The sequence below is a fragment of the Caloenas nicobarica genome, chromosome 4, assembly GCF_036013445.1.
Source record: "Caloenas nicobarica isolate bCalNic1 chromosome 4, bCalNic1.hap1, whole genome shotgun sequence".
NCBI classification, from domain to species: Eukaryota; Metazoa; Chordata; class Aves; order Columbiformes; family Columbidae; genus Caloenas; species Caloenas nicobarica.
This window is the reverse complement of record NC_088248.1, coordinates 39,346,153-39,370,923: the sequence shown is the minus strand read 5'-3', so window position 1 is coordinate 39,370,923 and position 24,771 is coordinate 39,346,153. Positions and strand designations below refer to the sequence as shown.

General features: G+C 35.8%; 1 protein-coding gene across 9 annotated transcripts in view; it reads left to right on the top strand.

Annotated features, from left to right (window-relative positions):
* NEK1 (NIMA related kinase 1) overlaps positions 1-24,771 on the top strand; it is a 48,743-nt gene that overhangs the window by 4,449 nt on the left and 19,523 nt on the right. For 2 of the 9 annotated variants that reach the window (XM_065633746.1, XM_065633745.1), the window contains exons 4-19: positions 1,042-1,139; positions 2,641-2,724; positions 3,178-3,245; positions 3,366-3,452; positions 4,544-4,598; positions 5,817-6,017; positions 6,859-6,919; positions 8,431-8,588; positions 10,950-11,009; positions 11,149-11,196; positions 11,289-11,363; positions 14,428-14,606; positions 14,689-14,820; positions 18,394-18,496; positions 21,502-21,585; positions 22,159-22,242. In XM_065633746.1, the coding sequence (XP_065489818.1) occupies positions 1,042-1,139; positions 2,641-2,724; positions 3,178-3,245; positions 3,366-3,452; positions 4,544-4,598; positions 5,817-6,017; positions 6,859-6,919; positions 8,431-8,588; positions 10,950-11,009; positions 11,149-11,196; positions 11,289-11,363; positions 14,428-14,606; positions 14,689-14,820; positions 18,394-18,496; positions 21,502-21,585; positions 22,159-22,242 (1,577 nt within the window). Of the gene's footprint in view, positions 1-1,041; positions 1,140-2,640; positions 2,725-3,177; positions 3,246-3,365; positions 3,453-4,543; positions 4,599-5,816; positions 6,018-6,858; positions 6,920-8,430; positions 8,589-10,949; positions 11,010-11,148; positions 11,197-11,288; positions 11,364-14,427; positions 14,607-14,688; positions 14,821-15,441; positions 15,664-18,393; positions 18,497-21,501; positions 21,586-22,158; positions 22,243-24,771 lie in introns of those variants that run through there. The other 7 variants (XM_065633747.1, XM_065633749.1, XM_065633748.1 and 4 more) reach the window with 7 other exon arrangements.

Here is a 24,771-nt window from a genome sequence, read left to right as displayed (position 1 = left end):
TAAAATTACACCATTATAAAGCTTAATCAAGATACAAACAGCTGTAAGCACAAACGAAAAGTCTTGAATGTGATGTTTTGAAAGGCAAATTCCAGAAGCATTCTGAAGGAGTAAAATTTAAGCAGCTTAGATGATTTAATTAATTTTGACTCTATTTAGAGTTTTTAAGTGCTATGACAATCTCTTTCATAAAATAAGAGTTTTTCTTTTGAGTGACATGTGACTGATAAAATGCATTTATTCAGCTCTTCTCAAAATCATGCCTAATATGTGGCTAGTGTAGTTCTTTGTAGTTTTTAGTAACCTGCTTCTGCCCAGTCTTTTTTTCATCAGTAATGGGATAAGATTGCATTGGGGAGCAAAACTGTAATGTTGTATGAAATGTATTATATATGTTCTTACGTCCTAGTGGAAACTTGCATAGGATTTTTGGAAGCCTCCCCGAATTTCATTTAAAAAATCAGAAAAATAATTGTTTCCGTCTGTCATTGTCTGCTGGAAGTTTTACTCAGTCCCTGAAATGAACTGTATGTCTGGTATGAGAGCTGGTGGTTGTCACAGTCTTGCACTTAGTGTGAGTAATACCTTGTCCAGATAAAACTCCAAGAAAGAATTAGGTAAATAGAGGCAACTACCTGAATTAGAACTCTGTTTTTAGAGTAGGGGATCTATAAGATGTCTGAAAGCAGGTTGAAGAGTGGTTTATATTACATTCGTAAAGCGACACCTTTAATTTCATAGTGGTTTTGAACCTCGTTTTGTGCCTTTGGTTCAGCAGATGTGGCTTTTTTTTCCCTCTCCTTATCGAAATAGTCCGATGTTACCAGAAATGGGAAACTCATGTTGGGAAACTCAAAATAATAAAAGTAATTTTGCTTGAAGTTTAAAAAAAAGTACTTAATAAGTGATATCTGAATCTGCATGTGAAAAGGTTAACTTTTTTGTTGCTTTTTCTCTGACTGCAGTGAAGATACTTGGAAAGCGACATTAAAGGTGGGTCTGCCTTTTTCTTTTTGAAATACATTGTGTTTTATTTTACAGAAAATGGCTGTCTCTACATAGTGATGGATTACTGTGAAGGAGGAGACCTCTTTAAAAAAATTAATGCCCAGAAAGGAATCCTGTTCTCTGAAGATCAGGTAACAGGAAACTGCTGCTATAGTGTTTTCTTGCATGATACTTTTTCATGAGTTTTAAATTATTTTGGTTCAGTGTGATAGATATAGTTGACTAATCTAAAGGAGGTTCTCAAATTGTGATTCTCATTGCCATCAGTCACAGTAGTCTCTTAAAAATGTAGCTGGAATTTTTGGCTATGTTAATTGGGGTTTTGTCTGTATGTGTAAGATGGTTTAAAAAAAGTTGGATCTCTTATGAAGTAAGTAAACCAAGTCTGAGAAATGAAAAATACTGAAAGACAACATTAATATTTTTAAACCTTTGAAATCATTTTTGTAAATATATAATGGCACAGGATTTTTTTAACACTGATTTGCACTTATGAGAAGTATAGAATAACATACTTTGTAAGTACAATAATATGGCAATATGAAGTTGACATAGTTGAAAGTTCATTTTTCCATTAGAAAAAATTTAATATTGTATTCATGTATACCAGCAGATTTTCTTTTCCCATGATACTCATTATAAAGTCATTTGTACCGTGTGAGAGTTTGGAATAAAAGAGAGCATTTTATATAGATCTGATTCAATTAAGTGAAAATAATTATGCAGGGTTCAGGTTTTTTTTGTTTCCAACTAACATATGTTTCCTTGTTTACAAAACTTTTTCTATGCTTTTGTGTCTGCTGCCAGTAGGATCTCAATTTACCTGTGGTTGGAAGGGCCTCCTATTGTATTAGGTCTGTTGATGGTGTTTAGAATAGGGTAATCATCAAACATTTTGGATATGATTTGTAAAACTTTTTTTCTAATTTGGGCTCACTTTTACAAGAAGAACTTAACATAGACAAGTGAAAATTACACCTTGGATTATACCGTAATCTTGACATGTATGTGCTAAATTGCGAGTGTAAAACCAGTGTTCACATGGAAAAGTTCTTGCAGGTAGTCACTTTATATTATGTTTTTTACAAATTTACAAAAACATGGGTTTTGTTGGCTTGTTTTTAATCTTCTAGGTAAATGTAGTTCATTGCTTTTCTCATTGAAATGTGCTTTGTACTATTTTTCTATTTACGGTAAAATACATAAAGTTACTGTATGATAAAATAAGTGTTTCTGTAAACATCAGTATGGTTTTGTAGGACTCTTGGTTGGTTGACTGCAAGAAGACTTGTATTCATTACCGCAAAAGTACAATCTTTAAGATGCAAATTCTGTGTCTTAAACATTTTCGTCAATCAAATTCATAATGCATACTTTTGTTAGCTTTATAATATGTAAGGGTCTCTGACTTAATTTCCAATTTGGGTAATATGCATCTTTCATTAAAAAGTTTGCACTGTAGTGACAATACTGTTACATTTTTTATTATTCTGTGGTATATAAATGACAAGTTTGTGGGAAGAGGGTAAAATCTTGAGTTAGAAAACTGATCTGATAGTATCTTTAGTTATGTAACTGGGGCAGCTTTCAGATAAATGACAATACTAATGTTGCATTTTCTTTTGCGCATAGATTCTGGATTGGTTTGTACAAATCTGTTTAGCACTAAAACACATACATGATAGAAAAATCTTGCATCGGGACATAAAGTCACAGGTATGTAGGTAACTATTTTTTAACTGAATTTACTTCCAAAATGGTTACATTCATATCTTGCTAGCGTAAGTTGGAAAATTATAGAAAATAGTCTTTTTACCTAAACACTTTGAATACTGGAAACACTTTTCTTCTTCAGAATTGTCTGGAAGAGATTTATGTGATATTTGTACAAACAGATGAGGCTATTTGATGAAGCTACTTGATTATTACTCATATTTATGAGTGGGGACAGAAAAGGTTATATTCTAGAATGTGTAATAGTGTTTAATTTTGATTATGGAGGACTAGAGTAAGCCTGGTGTTTCAGAGGAGTCAATAACGCTACTGCTAGTGACTTCAGAGTGATTGAATAGTAGAAAACTTTATTCTTCCCAAAACATGTTGAGAACAAGAAGTTTGCAATTGCATGAATGTTTTAATTAACAGACTTCTTAAAATTTCTGTATCAAGAATATATTTTTAACCAAAGATGGAACAATACAGCTGGGAGATTTTGGGATCGCCAGAGTTCTTAACAGGTAACTCCTTTTTGATGCTGTTTTCTCTGACTTAATCTAAATCGCTTTGATCTAGGAAAACACAATGTGTGCACTTCATGTGAGTTAACTAGTTAACATTCATTCTTATTTTTTTCTTAGTACTGCTGAGTTGGCTCGCACTTGCATAGGAACACCATACTATTTATCACCTGAAATATGTCAGAACAAACCTTACAACAATAAAAGGTACTAATAAACATTTTATTAAACGTTTTTGGTAAGGAAAAAAAAGCGAGCTCTTTAGAAATCTGAAGCTATTCTATTCGGATAATGGTGAAGAGCTACTAGTTCCATCTCTTACCCAAGAAAGTACTGAATCTGTACAAGTGGGATGTTAGCAGGTCTGTGCAGTACAAAGCAATGTGATGCAGAGATGATGTAGCTTAATGCTCCGAGTTCTTGATCTAGCTGTGTTCTTCATGATGGTTCTGCTTTTGCCTATCTCCACACTAGTTGTACTGCCTTAATTTATGCACTATGAATGTGAAAGCATGATGAGAATGAAATCACAAACACAGTAATTGGTTTCTCTAAGCTGATGCATAGATAAGTGGCTCAGCTTGCTTCAGATAACGAAGTCATACAGATACTTTGCTTATATATTTGCTGTCCAGGCAGTAGGCTGTATCTGGTAACAGCATCCGTCATGTCATTAACATGCTCACTCTCAAGTTAGTCTTAGGCCTCACTAAGCTGCTGCATCCATTGCTGTGGGTGCCTTGTACTAATTCCAATTGGTATCTTAAAAGATAAAAATTATTACAGTTCCTTGTCCCTTAATTTCTCCTATATGGCATTTATTATCAAATGGTATTCTAACCAAATCGTGTAATTTTGTCATCAGTAAGGGTAAGATAAGTCAAGGGTAAACAGAGTAAATTGACTTTAAGAATTTTATTTGCTGAACTGGGTGGAGGTTTTTGTTTGGGTTTTTGTTTGTTTAATACAAAGACCTCAGGTAAATGTATACATTTAAAGAAAGAAAGCCTCTGTCCATGTATCGTCTAATTTCTCTGATTGGAGTGGTTTAGATGAAAAGGTCTAAATAAAATCTGGAGCCAAAATAACCCCAGCTAGTTTTCAGGTTGGCCTGATTTTTGGTTGTTGAATTCTTTTTTTGTTTGGGCTGTTGTGCTTTGAGAAGGTGGAAGATACAAGAGAGCTTGTACATACTCAAAATACAACCTTTGCCTTTTCAAAGATGGACTTCACAGATGTAAGTTACATGGCCATGTTACACCTAGCACCAATTCTTAAGCATGTTCTCTTTGCTTTAGTGACATCTGGGCTCTTGGTTGTGTTCTCTATGAAATGTGCACACTTAAACATGCGGTGAGTAGAAACGTCTTGTTTCTTTAAAATCATAGTGATTTCAAACAGGGATTTTTCCTGATGTTATGCAAATGTGCCTTACATGATGAAAGGCTTTAATGGTGATTGTTTAAAATTACCTTCAACATTTTCATCTCCTCTTCCTATACTGACCAACATTTTCCATCTGTTTTTTGTTCATGCCAGCCTCTCCAGAAATCTTCGTACTGTATATTTTGTTTCAATGTCAGTTTCTAATGAACTATGCTAGCTGAAAAAAAATGTCAGGTGCTGTAGCAAACGATACTGTGAATAGTGTCTCCTTCTTTCCAAAAACTTGACTTGTTCATTGCAAGTCTGAATTTGGACCGTTGGCTTTTGTGCAGATGGATTAATGCATTTCTGTTTAGAACAGAAATAGTTCTTAGAGAAAACTCCTGAGGTGAAAGAGTTGCCTGTGTGTGTGTGTTGTTTTGAAGAACACATCTGCATCATGCATTTTTCCAGTTAGGAGGGGAAGAAAAAACCTTTTTTTCTGTCTTGTTTTGGTTGTATTTTTTCATATGGTTTTGTTTGTTTATGTTTGTTTTTTAAAATAATATTTTTTTCTTTAAATAAAAATAGCTAAAATATTCATATCAGAAAAAAAACAACCAAGGAATAAGGATTTCATTTCAAGCTTTTATAGTTTCTTATTGCTTGGTCTCTTCTGTGGCAGCAATGCTGACAATGTTGCCTTTCTAAGAATTGACAGCAATAGGTTGCTTTCTGTGAGCTGGGTGATACTTACTATTTTCTTTTTATAGTACAAAGGAATTGAAACAGTGTGCTGGGCTTCCTGAGCTTAAGCTGAAGTCTAAGCATTCCTTTGGATTTCACTCTGTGCAAGTGTGAACACTTTACAATGTTTCATTTGAAAAAGTGTGTGGGAGAAGAGATGAAGCAGATAATTACGTCATTATTTTTTCCTTAATTATATATCATTGTCAGTCTGGATCTGGAGTGAAATAGTTACTTGTTAGCAAGGTTTATATCTCTGTAGTATTAAATATCTCTATTATGAGGCAGCAGGTTATTTTAAACCACTGATGTGAACTGTTGATGGCCTTGAAAATTTGTTTTGGTACATTGAGGCAAGGGAAGGTGTGTTGGTTTTTGTTTTCCTCTTTATGTTTATATGCAGCCTTACATATGGACAGAGAGTAAGTAATAATAACTTTTCTTTCTTTTGTGACGTAGTTTGAAGCTGGTAACATGAAGAACTTGGTACTGAAGATAATCTCTGGACCTTTTCCGCCTGTTTCTATGCATTACTCCTATGATCTACGTAATCTGTTGTCACAATTATTTAAAAGGAATCCTAGGAATAGACCATCAGTAAACTCCATATTGGAGAAAAATTTTATAGCCAAACGGGTTGAAAAATTTCTCACACCACAGGTATGGAGTTAGTTTTAATTCTAACTTTGCTAAAAAACATCATAGAACTTTTCCTTTTCCCTACTGCAATGTCAATGTACAACATGAGAAATCGGAGTAATGGTATTTCCTAGAGCTTTTATAGAGATGCTTTCAGTGCGGAAGAAAAGGTTTTACTACAAATTGTAAAGAAAAATCTCAAATTACTTAAGTATTTGGTAGTTTCCACAAACAAATTTAAATTGACATTTTAAGTGCATTGTTTTGTGTGGTTTTCTGCATAGTGAGGAATTATGAGGGAGATGTTGATTTGTTTACATATGTATTTTTTCATAAAACGGTGCTGCCAATGACTTCAGCATCGCTTCTTTATCACAATTTCTTCAAGCCATTTTTGATTGGAATTTGGAATGTCCTGAAAGTGTGTTCTGTGAAATATTGCGAAGTAATCTTTAAATTTATTGATATTTAAATGTCACATATATATGACCTAGAAGTTGCTCACTATTCAGTTTAGAATCTGTTGATATCATTTGACATCTATTCATGTCCTTTTACTAATCTAAAGAGATCAAGTTTAACAATTGAATAGTAGTACTCATACAAGGTAAATAAATATAGACAGAGAAAGGACATACAGGAAATGAATGCAAACGGAAACCTCACCAAGTGTAAAGAATTCTAGTGGATTCTAACTGGCAACTAAAGAAATTTCAGGAGAAGGCTATTCATTTTGTATATGAAATATACTTTCAACTCATAATAGTTAGATGAAAGTCTTTACAGGTAAGTTTGTCTGAAAAAGAGTTCTTTCAAGCCTCAGACATAATACTGTTGGTTAACTGTTCGACTTTTTGTTTAGCTTATTGCAGAAGAATTCAATCACAAAATCTTCCAGAAGTTTGGACCACATGCTGCACCAGGTAAGTAAGTATGGCAAGTGCTTTTGCTTTCAGTTCTGGCAAGACAGCGTATAGAGCTTTGTTCTTTTATTAGTTTTGGTGTGTTCTTATACCTGATTGTAAAGTTTCAGGGAAAAAAAAAAGAGAGGGAAGCAATTTTCCTGTCTCCCCCAGAGAGCTTGAATGTATGTAGGGTACAAATGATGCAAATATGAACTATGGTCCTGTAAGATTTTAGGTGTACTTTTTCCTCCTGAAGTATGCTATGCTTCCAAAATTAAAGGAGACAGTGAAGACTGCAAATACTGGAAATAATTTATATGTTATTGTCTGTTTATTTTTTCCCTTACTAATGACAAATGGGTAACGAGAAATACCATTTCTTGTAAAAACATGGGAGATTTTGGTAAAAATTCCAGGATTTAGCCCTGACTTTAGCCCAAAGCAGTAGAATTTCTACTACTGGCAGCAAATTAGGCTCCAGGGAGACCTTATTGCAGCCATTCAGTACTTAAAGGGGCATATAAGAAAGATGGAGACAGACTTTTTAGCAGGGCCAGTTGCGACAGGACAAGGGGTAACGGTTTTAATCTAAATGGGGAGAGATTTAGGCTAGACATGAGGAAGAAATTTTTTACAATGGGGATGGTGAAACACGTTGCCCAGAGAGATGGAAGATGCCCCATTCCTGGAGACATTCCAGGCCAGGCTGGACGGAGGTCTGAGCAACCTGATCTAGTTGCAGATGTCCCTGCTCATTGCAGGGGGCTTGGACTAGATGACCTTTGAAGGTCCCTTCCAACCCAAACTATTCTATGTTCTATGAAATTAGATTGTGGTTCACTTTGTTCAGATGGTCATATCTTACTACTTTTTCCTGCATTATTTTACCCTTTTTTCCTACATTTTCTTCCCCTTCTTTATTTTATTTCCTCCTAATTACTTGAGGCTATGGCACATGCTTTGTTGTTTTCTCAGAATGTTGTGGGTTTCACTGCTATCCTGCTATTCTGTAGTAAGAGAACCCTGCTAGCACAGAATAAAATCCACAATATTGGCATATTTTTGAGAACTCTATGGGGAAAATGATATCCTTCAAGGACCCTGAAGCTCTTCCAGGGCTCATCTTCTTCTGACATGAGTGTTGCAGGTTGCAGTCCAGTGTCTTAGTGGACAGAGGCCTGTCTCTGCATTCCATTAGGAAAACTTTTACCTGTGTCCATGGGATATCCACTGGATAATAAAGCATGGCAGCTGAAATAAGCTTCAGTTCTGCAGTTTAGAGTGAAGTGTTGAGAGTGAAAAGCTCAGGGATTGTGTTCTGCTGTTTCTTACCAAGCATGAAATTTAGATGAGCTGTTTTAGACAACTGGGTATACTGCACTTATGCATCACCCCATGTGAATGAAATGTTAGCAGTTCACCTGTGTTCCTCCGGTTTTGCTGTTCTACCACCTTGTTAAAGGGAAATATAGTAAACTGGCTGGCTCGGATAGCTGTGAAACAGTTTTGTGGGTTTTTTTTCTTTTTAGCTAAAAGACTGGCTCAAGAACAATTACTGACTTCAGTTGCACCAGCTCAGAAAATTACCAAACCTGCTGCAAAATATGGAGTGCCTTTAGCAATCAGGAAGTCTTATGATGCACCTAAAAAGCCTAATGAAAAGAAGCCATTGGCTAAATCTAGACAGGTAAGAAGCTAAGTTACTTAAATTGAACTGATTTGCTCATATTTAAATGCTATGAAAATACTATGCATTCGTTTTCAAAATGTCTCTTATGTGGGCACATGCATCTACAGAGAAAGTAGTAGTAGTATAACTGCTTGGCTTGCTTTGTTATTGATTTTTGTTTGTTTAGTTGGTTTTAATATAATGATTTTTGGAGACTGCTGCCTTAAGTTTGGAGTTTAATTCCACTGCTGAATTAGATGTGCTTTGCATGTTTTCAGTTCTTTTGTTAATGTTGACCACTCTTAGAAATATTGGAAGTCTGTCAGGATAATTGACATAATAAAAATCTGTACATCTTTCTTCCTTGTTTCAAAAATAATCTGAAATTTTCAAAACATAGAAAAATTTCTTAGTCATTTTCTGAAGTGTTGTCAGCCAGAGGAAACTGTGCGATTGGAAGAGGAGTTTCCCAGACTTAATTCCATGAGCTAATGAGAAATAGCCTTCTGTATACCTTCATACTGTACTTTTGATCTTTCTGCCAGTCATCTTCTCTGTACTCCTTATTATGTAAAACTCCTCCTTTTTTTTTTTTTTTTTTCCTTTTTCTCTTCTCTCTCTTTATTCCTTTAATTACTGCATGGCCAGGAGATGTTTATGATACAGCTAGTTTTGAGCTATGTGCACACACCAAACAACTAGCAACCAAGAAGCTCCCACTTCAGCAAGAGAAGTAATTCACATTTTTTCTGAACGAGTAATATTTTTAATGTTGTTGGGGATTTTGGAGTTGGGTTTGGTTTTTTTTCCTTCTCCCCGTGGCACTTTGGGGAACATGATACTGATATCTCTACCCACCTGTCAAATTTGATAGGTGGATAGAAAATTACCCCTGAGATGTAACTTATTCTTGAAGTTCAAAATTTTCGGGGGTTTAGGGAAAAACTCATTTATCACACAAGCCTTGATGGCTTGGGATACACACTTTTTCAAAGACAGCAAGAAGAAGGGAAAGCACAGACTTCTTGTGTGGCCTTATGAGACCACAAGGTTTTTATGGTTTAAGGCTGCTGCTCTTTGTAATTGGTGTCACCAGTCAACACCGATCCAGCTTGCATAGAGACTCAAAGTGGCAGAGTAGAGACTGAGGAAATACCTTTTGCTCTACATGTAAGGAGTCAGTAACGCTGCAATTTTAAGATGTATTCTTTGTGTGGATTGTACCTGGTGACAAGGGATAAGATGTAAAATAGAAACAATGGCTACAGTGTAATATACGTGTTCTTCTATTTGTTGTTCCAGGGTAGTCTGAGCTTGCATCTCTCAACTGTTTTTTCAGAGGAGCATGTAGCAATCATCTGCTTTGTTTAGTGATATTACATTAACTCACTGTAGTTGAACTACATTGACTTAAGTCTCTAAAGGCTTCTGTCTTCTGAAATACTTGATTTTAAAGTACTCATTTGATAGGACTTTAGGTCAACAAAAGAAAATACTGTGAAGTGCTCTGTGTTCTAGCATGATCAGAAAAACATGCTTTAGAAGTAACCACTTCTTTGAGAAGACTAGAGTAAGCAGCATGGTTTATTACGTATGGGTGTTTCTTTACCCTGTATTCAATAGTGGCTGTGTTCTTTTCCATAGGTAGCAAGAGCCTTTGTTAGAGTTACCCAGGCTCAAGAGCCTAAGGATAACTTAATAAATCTCTTCTCTGAATAAACGAGAATCTTAATATCCAGGGACCCTCAAAGAGTTCTAATAGGAACAGATTGTGATGCAGAATGATACTACCAGAGAAGAAAAAATAAGACAAACAGATGTAAAAGTTACTGCCTTCAGCTTTCAAGACAGAGCTTACAGTAGAAGATGAACAAGTACAATAGCATTTACCCCTAGATCCTAGCACTGCTTTTCATTTAAAACCTCTTGAGTAATTACTTTAAACTTCATTGTGCACGTACTAAGTTGTGGGTTTAAGATTTTTTTTTTCTGATTAGAATTTTTCTGTCATTCTGGCATCATACTATCTAATTTGAAGTTTCACCTTTTATTTAGGCTTTCCAACTCCAATGAAGAAAATTAATCCAGAAGAAGAAAGGAGGAAAATGTTTGAGGTATCATGAAATAATGTTACTTTTTCAAACTAAGCAAAAGTGAAGTACAGAGCAAGAATGACAAAATAAAACCTTCAAACCTTTCCTCCTTTTTTTCCAAACATTATGTAACAGTGATTTTAAAAAAAAAGAATATATATATATATTTTTTTTTTTTTAATCTTCTTGGACATACACCAGCAATTGGAGCACTGGCCTATCTTGACAGAGACTTGACAGAATAATGGCTCGGTAATAAATACCAAATTATATGCTTATTTTTCAGGAACTTCCAAAAAAGAAAAGATTAGAATTGCCTGAAAAAGAAAAACGCCAGAGAGATCAGGTAGACAAGATTCTTCAGACTTTTTTCCTACCCATATTAATTTTAATGAAATATCTTGTGGTGTGTTGTATGTTGCATAAAAATACAGAGTAGTTCAATTCCTCGGTTACTAAACATGCTTAAACCTTACACATTGCAGATCAGTTTACTGAAGGCGGATGAAATGAGAAGATTGGAAAAAGAAAGGGTAAAATATGTTTAAAATGTGTTAATAGTGAAGTTCAATTTTTACTTAGTGATTCCTTGAATTATGTTTTCCTGTATTGTTTTCTCCTTCAGATGGAACGAATAAACAGAGCCAGGGAACAAGGATGGAGGAATGTGCTTGGTTCAGGTGGAAGTGGTGATGTTAAGGTTGGCAGCAGATGCAGAAATGTGCTGTAGTCTGTTCCCTCTGACTTTGGTTTTCTGGCATGGTCTTCTCTTTTCAGAAAGATCTGTTCTTGGAGATCGGCTCTTGGGGCTGCCCACTATTAATCTATGGATAATTTAAGTGAAACTCTATAACAGACTCTCTTCCCTGGCTTTTTGGAGAACATGTGCAATTTTCATTTTTAATACTTCCTAAATTTCTGAATCTCTTCTCTTTCTGCCAGTAATGGTTTTCATGCACTACTTTCTTTTTTCCACTCCTGCTCTTGCTACTTTTCTTATGCTCAATCTATGCATGAACAGCTGCTTTCACATTCAAGTTTGTTCTTGAATTCCTTTGTTGAAATCTTTTTCCAGATTCTCATACTATGATAATGGACCTCTTCCCCAGTATTAAACACCTACTTCTAAGCATTCTTTGTTATTTAGTAACGTAAATGACAATGTTTATATATACCGATAAGTTGTTCAGGAGGCGGGTAAGAATCCTGAGTAAATCTAATTATTTTTGTCTGAAAGCAGTAAACTCTTTAGCCATTCACTTCTTGCATAATTTAGTTACATAATTTAATCTGATTCTATGACAGTTTCTTTTTGCCTGTTTGTGTGTTATAGTTTCATGGAAACAACTGTGCTGGGAAGTAGTCTTGTGAAGTTATTTGAATATGGAGGTCTGGGTACTCTCATCAGACAGAGCCAGTGCAGGAATTTAAGTATTGCTGTGGTGTAGATCTATTTCACAATAGAAAATGGATTAAACACAGCTATTTGTTGCGGTGTTAGTGAGTCTTTAAAAAATATTTGGCCTGAACATGTTCAGTAGGGTTTTTGTAAACAAGGTCTGACTGAGCAGTAGAGTCAAAATGAATAAGGTTTTGTTTTCTGTTCCTTGTACAAGAATATGGGGAATAAACAAGCACTTGACAAGGTTTCAGTGGCTACTTGTTAAGTATATTATTTCAAAATAGACATCATCTTTGGATGTGTGTCACACATCATATAAGTGAAGCTTAAATATAAAAGCATACTTAAGCATACCAGACTTTAAAAACTGCATTTAATGGAAAAATCGAAAAACATAATTTGCTTCCTATGCCGTGCTTCTCTCTCTCTCTCTCTCTCTCTCTCTCTCTCTCTCCCCTAAGATGAAATTGGCAGGCACCAATGTAAGCTTCCACCCAACACAATATATCAGCATTGTCATTTTTGGATCAGAGCTATATATATTCCTGAAAACAGTCATGTTTCTGGTTAGCTTTGAGAATTTTATTGCAAGGTCCTCAGGCACTGCAAATGTATGAAGTATTCTGTTGTAGCTACAGCTGCATCGTTATCAGTATCCTCAGTCATCTAGGGAAACAGGTTCAGTGACCGTGTGTATTTTTCACTAAGCATCACTGGTGCAAAATGTCATGGCAAACATGCTTTAAAATTCATTGAAATGTCTTCTCCAGATTGGATGGTTTAGTACAAATCTTACTGCATACTGCTAGGTTATCATCACTCCAGCTTTCCATATGCTATTGTAGTATTCTTGACTTCATTATCATTTTCCTTTCTCCAAAATGAAAACAGTGTGTCCAGCAACTCCCTGACGATGCTGTCGAACAGCACTCTCTCATGAAAGCACAGGAGGCTCATGCACTGCATGATTTTCTCCTCCTGTTGTCTTTTTGGGTTGGTTGCTGGTACCTGTTTCTGAGGGAAAGTGGGGAAAGAGGTGACAAGGATCTGGCTTTTGGGTTCATGGTTCTAGCAGGGGCTGTAACTGTTCTGCAGACTATTGATGAGCACCTGCTTCACAGCATTTGCCTAGAGATGGATCATACTATTCCTTTAGATAATACTTTTAAAAACTGAGCTATAATAGTGATAGGTGAAACCTTGAATAGTGTCTAATGCAAGACTTTGCCTTCTGTTTGTAGAAACTGGAGTCTTGTATAGTGAATTACTTCTATTCAGATGAACAGCATACCAGCATATGTATTTGAGTGCCTGGATAAATCTTTCAGTGTTCTGTCATATGGGTTATGGGGAGCTATTGATGGATGCTGAGCAACCAAAACTCAGAATGTGAGCAGAATTCCATTGCCAAATGTAATCTGTTCAAGAGCTGCTAAGCAGGCAATCTTGAACCTGTCACATATGCACTCACCTATTTGAATTTATTAAAAATACTTAAGACCACTCTGGAAGGAACATTTACACTATTGTTAAAACAAATCCCGTAGATTCACTACCATGGGCTACTTAACTGCTTCCCCAGGTGTAAAGGGAACATTTTTATGCATGTGCTGACAACCTTAACCTTGTTTTGCCAGTTTCACATCTTCTGCTTCCATCCTTGCCTACTACTGTGCACAGCTGCTTGCGACATATTTCTTTATTATTATTTTCACATGAAGGTTCTGTAGGAATTCTAATTCTTTGAGAATGACAGAGATAATTTGCATAAAGTAGTCACTTGTGGTAGATGTTCCCCTGATCTGAGCTTTAATAGTGAAGCATCTCAGTTCTAGTGATGAAACAGAATTATAGGTTGGTAGCAAGAGGGATTCTTAGATAAATCTGCACTTAATGTCACTCAGCAACCTTAGAAGTGTGCTTAACCATTTCTAGCTTCATGAAAAAAAAGGGGTTTTGGCTACAAATCACTTGTTAGTACTTTGGTTAGTACTTTGTCACTTCTAGCTTTTGTGCTAAAACTTTGATTTTTTGCCATGTGGAACATCCATCTCTAATTACACTTCAATGGATGTGTTACCAATAACTTCCAAAATCTGTGATAGGTATCTTGTGTATAACTAGACTATTATCAGAAGGAGGTAAAATGCTGTATTATTCTGGAGCGCTAACAGAAAAATAAGTTTTAAATATATTTATCTTGTAGTTCCTTAAAATTGGGGCATGCCAGGAATAAAACTAGGAGCAATTCAGAGTTGTTGCAGGATATATTAATGCTCTTATTCTGCTGAAGAGGTGAAAATTGGAAGGGTTTGTTAAAACCAGTATTTGAGATTTCCACCCTCTCCTTTCTGATTTTCAGGCACCATATTATGGCGGTGGAGGTGGTGTTGGTCCTTTTCCTGTGTCTTCCAGAGGACCATATGAACACTATCATGCTATTTTCGACCAGATGCAACAGCAGAAGGAAAACATTAGAGTAGCTGAAGAGAGGGAAGCCAGATTGAGGGCGAAAGTACAAGGCCGAGAAGTTTCTGAAAGGTATGGCTACCTTGCACTAGACGTTGTGTGTGCTCTGCTTTAGATGAAAGTAATGAAAGTTACTGTACATATTTACCTACAGAGGAATTCCACCTGGAGTACGTCCAGGAGTTCCTAAGAGACCTGCAGGTCATCACCATTTACCTGATGCTGGTGCAATTAGGAAAAAAGTGAAAAGATTGAAGGAAGTGTCTAAACAAGGCAGTGCAAACAGGTTGGGCTACAATAATCCATAAATCTGTCCTTACATGTTAGATTCTGTTCTGTGTCTTGTTTCATTTAGTAGTTGGACATGTTTCAAAATCGCTTTTATCCATTGGTACTGTTCTGTCTGTTCATGCGTTAGTCCCTCACAGACCACAATTCCTTAGAACCAATGGAAACCTTGGCTTCCCCAATAGTGGAAAAAAGTAGATTACTAACAACTGTTTAGTAAACTACATTTCAGCCAAAATTATTGGCTTAATGCACTTGCAGATAATATTATAATTATGAGCCTCCTCCTTTGCTATTTTCATAGTTCCACTTTTTGTGTTACGTGTTTAGATGCTTCCTTCTCCTGTCATCTCATTCTGACTGCCTTCCCTACATCTAAGTGTTTGGCTCTCTAGCATAGGAGAGTGTCTAGAATGCTTCCAGAATTGTTAGCTCCTGTTTATTGATCAGTGGAAAACTTCCAGAAGTTTTCCTCATCAAGATGTTATGATGGTGTGCAATTCCTGATTTGGTGACACTTATTCTTTTCAATTATTGTAAACTGAGTGTTTTATATATAAAAAGGATTGTAAACAAGTACTGATTTTTTTTTTTTTTTTAAATTATTTCACTCTTTCAGGTCGCTTCTTCAAAACTTCTTTGCACTCCTTCAGACCTGTTAGTATTGCCCAAAGATTTATGTCCACACTTTTGAGCAGTAAATGGGAAAATATCTTTCTAGAAGTATAGTACATGAGCATCACTAAGTAACTTTCCTAGAGGGACGAATTTTCTCATGCATTATTTAAACTTCTGCAGATCCTACGATGTATCCTATGGAGGAAGAAATAAATGGAGTTAATGTCAGGAAAAGAAAGAGGCCAAAGAAAACATTTGTTCTTCTAAACGAATTTTATTCGGTTTTATGTTTCAATGTATTAATAATATATTTTGCCTCTGTAGATTTTTTTTTTTCTATTTTAAAATTTGCAGCAATAACATAATGTATTTAACACTGTTACAATTTTGCAAGCTACAAGATATATTTTATTTTACTTACAGTAATTTGGGCTGTTATGAGCTAAATAAAATTCCTCCTGGTAGAACCCAGTACTGGAAGGTGTATTTTCCCAGCTGATGTAGATGCATATTTCTATCCTCCGCTATTTATTCTCAGTGCTTTGCATTAAGTGCCACAATGCCCAGGTCTTGCCTAAATTAGGAAACACTGCCTCACACATTGACAATATTAAATGATACTTGGCCACATCTGGGTAAAGTGTTTTAGATGTGTTAAAATTGAGAAGAACTGTAGTAGAGGGCTGTAAATTATGAATAACATGGAGATCATGAAGAGAAACTGATTCAGTATTTCTTAAATACATGACCTTGGAAGAACTCAATGAAAATACTATGCAGTAGTTTCAAAATATTTAGAGATCTTTCTTCTATTTATAAACGGGAGTACCTTTAGCCTTAAATTGAGGTTCTGTTTCTTAGCATTTAAAATGTGGTAAGTATTTGTACTTTATTAATAATCTAGAAGCAGTTTTATTATCATAGCTAGCCTAGCAGTGTTTCTCTCCTACACTGTATTCTTTCAGCTGGAAGTGAAATATAAGGTAAGTGTTCAGGATGTTTAGCTCAAATGAAGCATTTAAATAGTCACAACTTTCTTAAAGATAGGTAATTCAGAGCATAAATTAAAGCTGCTGAGAAATCCTCAAGTTACAATGTTTTGGATTAGACTACCACAACTAACGTAAAGCTAAGTATATTCAACATCAACAATCTTTAAAAATTGTCTCTTGACCAGAAATACAGCCCAGAAGAAATGTTTTAGCAAAATGAGTCACTCAGCTTTAGTGCAGGGATAATTATTTTCATAAACTTTAATTGAAATAAGTTTTTCCTGTTAATTGGTTTCAGACAAATAGGTTTGTTTTGGTTTGGGGTTTTTTTTGGTTTTGTTTGTTTGTTTTTTTCTTGGGAAGCACCTCTCCTCCAACACTGTAAACTAAACTTCAGCTGTATGACACAGGTCTGGACAGATTTCACTATCCGCCAATTAAGTTCATATGTAATGAACTATTGCAGTAAAAATCTCGTAGTGAGTCAAATATGCGTATACAAAGATTATCAGTTGTTTGGTGTCAGCTACAGTGTTTGTTTTATTGTATCAAAGTAGTTTTATCTCTGTTGTCCTCTTAACGAATTGTAGCGCATAGAAATATTTCATTTTCTTATTGCTTGGGGTGGAGGTGAGGGGAGAGAAAAAACAAGTTGCAAGGATGTTTAATTAAGTGTGCTAATTCATTTATTAATTACTAGCAATAGTTCCTGTATTGCAAAATGGTTCTTTCTTTAACTGTCTCAGCCTGATGAGTTATTGCTATCAGCTTATTCCAATTTCTGTTGCTGGACCCCCAATACTCCTCAGTCAAATGAGGGTAGGGGAACCTTGGCAAGGGGATTACCTCATCATTCTGCCATTTGTTAGACTATCTTACACTATTTCTCAGTTGGGTGTTGTGTGTTTTTTGGTTTTTGTTTGTGGTGGTTTGTGGTGTGTGGGGTTTTTTTTTAATAGCTTCCTCTGACTCCACTTTAACCAATTTGACAGAAACTGGTTCCTCTACTAAACTGTAGAATCGAAGAATTTTTAGGTTGGAAGAGACCCTCTAGATCATAGAGTCCAACCATAACCTAAATCTGGCACTAAACCATGTCCCTAAGAGCCTCATCTACACGTCTTTTAAACACCTCCAGGGATGGTGACTAAGGCACTTCCCTGGGCAGCCTGTTCCAGTGCTTCAAAACCCTTTCTGTGAAGAAAGTTTTCCTAATATCCAATCTGAACCTTCCGTGGTGCAACTTGAGGCCAACGATCATGTGTATGTGCTAGGAGACTTGCCAGATGCTCAGTTGGGGTAACTTGAGCACAGCTGCCTTGTCTATCTAAGCAGGTCACTGATCTGGGGTGGACAACGTGGAAAAAACATCTTGCTCTGGCTAATTCTAAGGCAGGAAAATTCCTTCACAATCCCTTTAAAAATGAAAAAAAATCCCCCCAAAAGTTGTTGCCAGAACACTGAGAATACTAATTATCTAAGTGGTAGAAGCTATTACTCTAAACGTAGGTCAGTCTTGAAAGACTGCTGCAGTATTGACCTTCCAGAGTGGCTCACGTGATGAGTTCTTGCTCATCTCTGAAGGCAAATGTTTCATTATTGTTATCATTTGTGAAAAAGAGGACTCCTTTAACCAGCTGAGACATTTTCAGAAATAAATGCACTAAAATTGTTTTGACATTCATTTTTGTTTCGATGACCAGGATCTGGAAGGACAACATGGTGGTTTGGTCTGGGTTTTTTTTAAATTGTTCTTTTAACTTAGTCGAGCCTATTTTCCTCCATTTTATGGAAGTCTCACTTGTATTTTGGTTGATGTAAGGCATATTTTGAAGATGTTTTATTCCTTTGAAGTTACTTTTTTTGTATGTGTCCTAGTTATAATAGAATAAATGCAGTGGGGGTTTTTTGAGTGTCATATTTTGGAGACTTTCATCTTGTGATGTGTTGCAATTACTCAGGCAGAAAGGATGGATAGCTGCAGATAGAGCAAAGCAAGTGGAAGAATTCTGGCAACGAAAGAGGGAAGCCATGGAAAACAAAGCTCGAGCTGAGGGACACATGGTATGGAATCTGGTCTTCCTATGTATATTGCTGTTTCATCATGCTTTATGAATCTTTGAAGTAGCATCATTACCATGAAATACTGGCTAAATATTTTCCTTAAGTATTAAAAAAAAGGGGGAGGTAAGTTTTTTGCATTCTGTTCTTGGTTTTATTAAAATCTAACAGAATTTTGCAATACATTTCTTATGACTATAAATTTCTTAACGAAGGAAAGTATATTTTTTTTGCATGTGTCTAACTTGATACTGTGAATTTTGGAACATTCATTTACATTTTTTTCCTGTTCATAGCTTTAAAGGTTTGGTTAAAATTGAACTGTATGTATTATTCAGTAGCTTGCAACTAAAATGAAGTTTAGTTAAACTGATAGAGCTAATGATCAGATACAGTAGTGTGTTTTACAAAAACAGGTTCTGCTTATTGAGAAGGTATTATAAAGACATCTATCTCTGTCAAGGTTGATGTTTCAAAACCCTTTACTCTTTAGAGATTAACTAGTGGACAGTATCGCAATATGTTCTTTGTGTTGCAGTTCTAAATTCAGTATTCCTTTAGGAAGTTTGTTTTGCAGTAAAGGTATCTTTGAAATGACTCATTTGCAATGGGACTTTGTGTGTTGAACTATGTGTATTCATGATGTGGAGGGTTTTGCTTTTTGAGTGCTTCTCCACGCTATTCGTATACAACCAAGTCACAAAATCACTATCAGGTGCTGAAATTAAACTGACCGTGCTGGCATTGCAATAAGACAAGACCAACTGCAGATTTACAGAAGCGTCACCTGAGTTATAGCTGAATATCAGATCATGATGTACAGCCAGGTCTTTGTTTCAGGGATTATTTCACTGACAGTTCACAGTCAGCAATTATTAGAGACTTTGACTCACTGCTTTGATGGCAAAGTATCCTTACATTAGTATATATGTTTTAAGCCATAAATCTTCCACTTTAAAAATATGTTTCTGTTTTTTAAAACATCCAAGACTAGTAAATAGTTTTGAAAAAAGTGAGAATTCTAGTTAAGACTGCCTCTTCTTAGACAAGTCCTTAGTAGTACCTGCTTCTATTTTGTTCTTGACTTTGTCGTCATTAATATAAACGTGTGAGATCAATTAACGCAAGATACCCAACTATTCAGGTTAATGTTTCTCAGGTTTATCTAATGTATTCAACTGAGCCCGAATGTTTTAATTGGCTGCTGTAATAAAATAGGGAGGTTACTGAACAGTTGTAAAAGTAACTTCCAGGTGTTTAAGACTTGTAACTTGAAGCCAAGGTTCCAAATTCGTGTACTATCCTTTACCATTGACAGCAGAAGTTCTCAGCAGCATCCTTCTACTTGTGCAGGAAAATAATTTGACTAGCCGGCTGTAGTTCTTTTATAGGGACAGGACTATTGTCCAAACCGTGATGAAAATCAGTAGGAATCGTCAACTAATATGCAGCTCTTTGTCATATGAATATTTGTAAGTCAAATGACTCACACTAATTTCTGTTAAATGTAGTTGCTGTCAATTTTAATTTTCAAGTGACAGTCTGAAGTTTGACTCAGTAGTTCAGTTGATCCTTTCAGTCATCTCTTCTTTGAGACAGCTGCTGACCTAATTTGCTACTTCACTACAGTTGTGTGGCTTTGCAAAATTTTGAGTCCTGGTCTTTGATAACTTTCATGCAGGCAGATGAGTAAAAGTTAACGATCTACAGAAAGAAAATCAGTTCTCAAAAATCTTGCTTCCAGTTTCTTTCTTGTTTAAGAACAGAGGTATAAATCTCCATCAGTTTGAAAATACCTAAACAAACTTGAATGCTAGAATGAAGAACAATGACATGACTTGAATAGTGTCAGTTAGCTGTTGCAAAGCTCAGGAGCAGGCATAAAAAAGGTAAAAATAAACCCAAGTGTTTTCTGAAAAGGTAAATATGAAAATATTCCTTTCCATTTTGTAGGGCTTAATGCTTAAGCTGAAACCAGTATTTTTTGGAGTCTCTATGAATGTATGCTACTTCTCATCCCCAGGATTGTTCCTTTAATTTGTTTTCTGATCCCCAGTCACTAAACTACGGAAGTGCAGAAGTTTGTTGTTTTCCTTGAGTTCTTGATGGTTTTTTTTTTTTCCTCAATCTGAGAGAGTATTTAGCCAGAATATTTGGATTCAGTCATCCCTATCAAGAACTTAACTGAGGTATTTACTTACCGAAGATTCTCTACACTCACACTTGAGAAATCTAAAGCCTTGGTATTTTATAAGGCAGAAGGTCCATGTAACTATCACATGTATGCTTACTGTCTATATCGTATGTTGAGTTAACAAAGCAAGATATTTTTAACCTATTCAGCAGAGGCTTATGGTATATCATGAACAAAATAATTGAAATAATTTAGATTTTCGTCTAAGCAGGAAACCTAGAGTTAAATGATCTCTGTATTGTTTTGTATCGGACCGCCTTAAATGTTGAATCCTTTTGGTGACGGCACACAGAGTAAATCACACTAACCAAGACTATACCCTATAAATGCACACATACTAGGCATTTAACATAGCTTGTTAGATGTAATATGTATATCTAAGTATTTTATTAGGTTTTTGAGTTCGCAACTTGTCATATATTTTTTAAAAGTCATAATTGTGGAAAAGCTTAAACTAAGAACATACTAAGGTTCCGCTTTTACTTTAGGCTTGGCTCAACAATGGCAGAAATGCCAACTCTGTGCCACAATTTGTATATAAACCAGGTGTAGAAAAACTCGTGCCCATCAGAATTTAGGCTTTCTCACATGGCACGAGAAGATCAGAATTACAGGGAGTCGGCAACTATATTCTTAAAGCTCTAGTCTCTCTCTTTAGCTGCTCTGGATTTTTAGTTACTACTGTCATATTAACTTCAGAACAACTGCAGATTACTGATGGATTTGGTTTCTTGTAAGTGAACAGTTATTAGATAAAGCAGATAATTTTACTGCCCCAGCCACCTTAAATTTGATACCATTAAATGGCAAACAGGGTACACTGCAAAGCGTGGCAGATATCTATGGAGGCAGGTCCATTTCTGCAAGAGGAAGGAAATCCAGAAACAAGGAGGAAGAGGTATGCTTGCCGCATGTTTACCACTTTGCTCATCGCACAAATAGCACTGACCTTGACTGTGCCTAGTTCCCTGCATGGTCCATCCGTGTAACAAAATAAAAGGACTTTATAAATTCCTAGGAAATAATTTATTGTATAAAGAGTTTGGGTGTGTTTGGTTTTTTTTGGTCTATGTTGGGTTTTTGTTGTTGTTGTTTTGGTTTGTTGTTGTTGTTTGTTTTTAAATCATCAAAATTATTGTCTATATCAGTCTTCTTCAGAGAGGTTCTTGAATGTGCATACATATAGATATGACTCTCTATATCTTAAGCCTGTTGTAATAAAGGTAACGATTCCTAGCCTTCAGTGATGTAAAATGTAATGAAAGCTTAATACTGGGAAACATACATCGCAGTTTATTTTCATTAGGTGAGGATTTTCCTGCAGATTAGTAAATGCAAATATGGTGACAGCAATAGTGGGGGCGAAGGGGCTCACTCATCTTATTTTTTTGTGGAATCTTATGTATTTTAAGTTAACAATACTGGAGATGGTTTCATTATAACTGAAGCTTATTTCATTTCTTTGCCTTAGGAATATTTGGCTAGATTAAGACAGATCCGACTACAAAACTTTAATGAACGTCAACAGATTAGAGCAAAACTTCGTGGAGAGAAGGTTGGTTTGAAAAATCTTAAATACTTATGGAAGTTGGCTGTGGGATGTATTCTTTTATCCTTATAGGAAGACTTTTCTCACAGGCAGTTGTATATAGAGACATATACTTTTGACATTTAATTCTGTTCCACACTTTGTGTACTTCCATCTCTTTTTCCAGAATATGCAAAATGTGTGTGTTTGTTTCAGTGCTGGAGGTGCAGCTTCAGTACCTGTGAACTAACAGTATTTTAAAAACAAGACAACATAAGGTTACATCTGAATTTGACATATAAATTTCTCATCAAGCACTAGTATGTCTGCATTTATTTGCTTTTAGTTAGGAACTTCTCCTGAATTCACTTTTCAACAATGCTCACACAGAATACGTATGAAGCAAGTATTTTCATACATTCTGTAGGTGTGTATTAAAGTTAAAAATTCCTGGCATGAGCTCAATTTAATCAATACATTTTTTTAAACATCACTTTTCAAAATTTTTTCATAATACAACAAAACCAAAATAATATGTTCATAAAGTAGATTAAGAACAAGCACTTCTTATTATCGAATAATCCAAGGCACTCTTGGAAGCAACCTATTTACTTGTTTAAACAAGTTTCATTTGAGAGGCAGTCTGTGTAGTAAATATGGTCCAGAGTTTGTTTCTATCTTTTTATTAACCTATTGTGTGATCTTGTACTCCTGTGTGTTCTTCCTCTTCCTGTCCATTTGTCTTAAGAGAGTGTTCAGGATTCCACAAGTGATTACCTGCTTATATGTTCACATTGTACGTTGTGATTTAAAACCAGAGAAATGTTCCTGTCCCACCCCTGCCCCTCTTTAAGCACCCATGCTAAGTGCTTTTGTGCATCTTGTGTATAATGAGCGGATATGTAAGGCAAGAGCATGCCCAGTACCACTCATGTGCTTTGGACCACCATCCCACCTAAACAGAGTTCTGCATTGCTGTAGTGGTTTTTTTTGGTTTGGGTTTTTTTTTGTTTTGGGGTTTTTTTTAAATGATAAAATATTCTATATTTTTTCTGTATTAGTTACTTCTTTTGAATAGTTTTCTTTATTTTCTTTAGCCTTGATTGCATCTCACAGGTGAGACACAAGAGAGCCAAATTCCATCTCTTGCTTGAGGTGCAAAATTTCTTTAGTACATTGAAGAGGATTCTCTTTTAAATCTAAAATGAATGATCCAGAGCAAAAGTTATGTACGTTTCTACTTGAGAAGACTGTGCAAACTTTATGAGATGTGCTAATGGCTGAGTCTGGCATGGGACTAACACGGGGATTCTCCTAAGTTTGTCGTAGGGAACATCAGGAAAGTCGAGGTCTTGTGAGTCTATGAAGTTACTGTAGAGCCTGGTCAGTGGAGTTGATCACTAGAACTGACTCACATAAAATGTTAAGCTGATGCACCATAAGCCCATGCTGTCTTAATTGCAGTTGGTGCTAATTTCACTCCTAACTGTCGTCTTTGCTGTTTTGGACAAGCTTCAAAGCTGCTGCAGTGGGACTAATCCTCTTCGTGCACAGCCCTACAAAATCTTACTGCGTGTCCTGAGTACCCTAGTAATACTGAGGACAACGCTAAAATGTTACCAGTAAAGAGCCATTGCTGTACTGCACTGTTTCTTTCAGTTCTTTCACTGAGAAACTGCCAAACTTCCTCTCAAAGTTAGGAGCACCAACATTCCACCTGCAGCGTGGTTAACTGCAGAAGTAAAGGTACTCACCAGAAACCTTTTCTCTGGAAGCCACGGCTGCTTGTGCTAGTGAAATCAAACGAAAGTACTGTTGCTGTGACTGTGACAGTAATTCTTTGGATGGGTTATGAGGCATGTCAGGAACCTCACTTCCTTTCCCAGTGACTGTACCTTACCTGGGGTAGCGTTGGATGTCCCAGAAGGTATGTCACCTACAAAGGAACAGAGAATAGATCAGTATATTTCCAGGAAGTAGGCCTAAACTAATTCAGAATTCAGAGACCAAGTTTAAGAGGTTTTTTTTCTTTATGACCTGTGGATGCAAACTTTAGCATGGAAGTTCACTTCTAGAGGAACACCATCTCAGACCAAATCTTGTCGTAGATACATTTATTTCCTTACGTTGATTAACAATTTTTTATTGTCCTGGTTTCAGCTGAGATGGAGTTAATTTTCTGTCACCACTGCATAGTATCCTATTTTATATGCAATAGATGAATATATGTATTCGTTCCTTTGCCTATGAAAAGTACCAAATTATTTTCCTGAAGTTTTTCTGTCTTCAGTGTTCTTTCCAGTCATCTTTTTTTACTGTTAGCTCACTGAAGCCAAGTTGGGCATGACCTTATTTTTTAAATTTCTTTTAAAGATTTACCTAAAATTCTAGCTTTTGTTTTGCCACATTATTTCTAGTAATACTCTTACACTGCAAGAAGCCTACTATAGGCCTTCTAAACATTTTGTTTTAAATAAAAGGCCTGCACAAGTTGGTCATGAATAATAAAAGGCTCCTGACAGAAATTCTTCATGTAACTCTGTCAGTCTGTTCTGT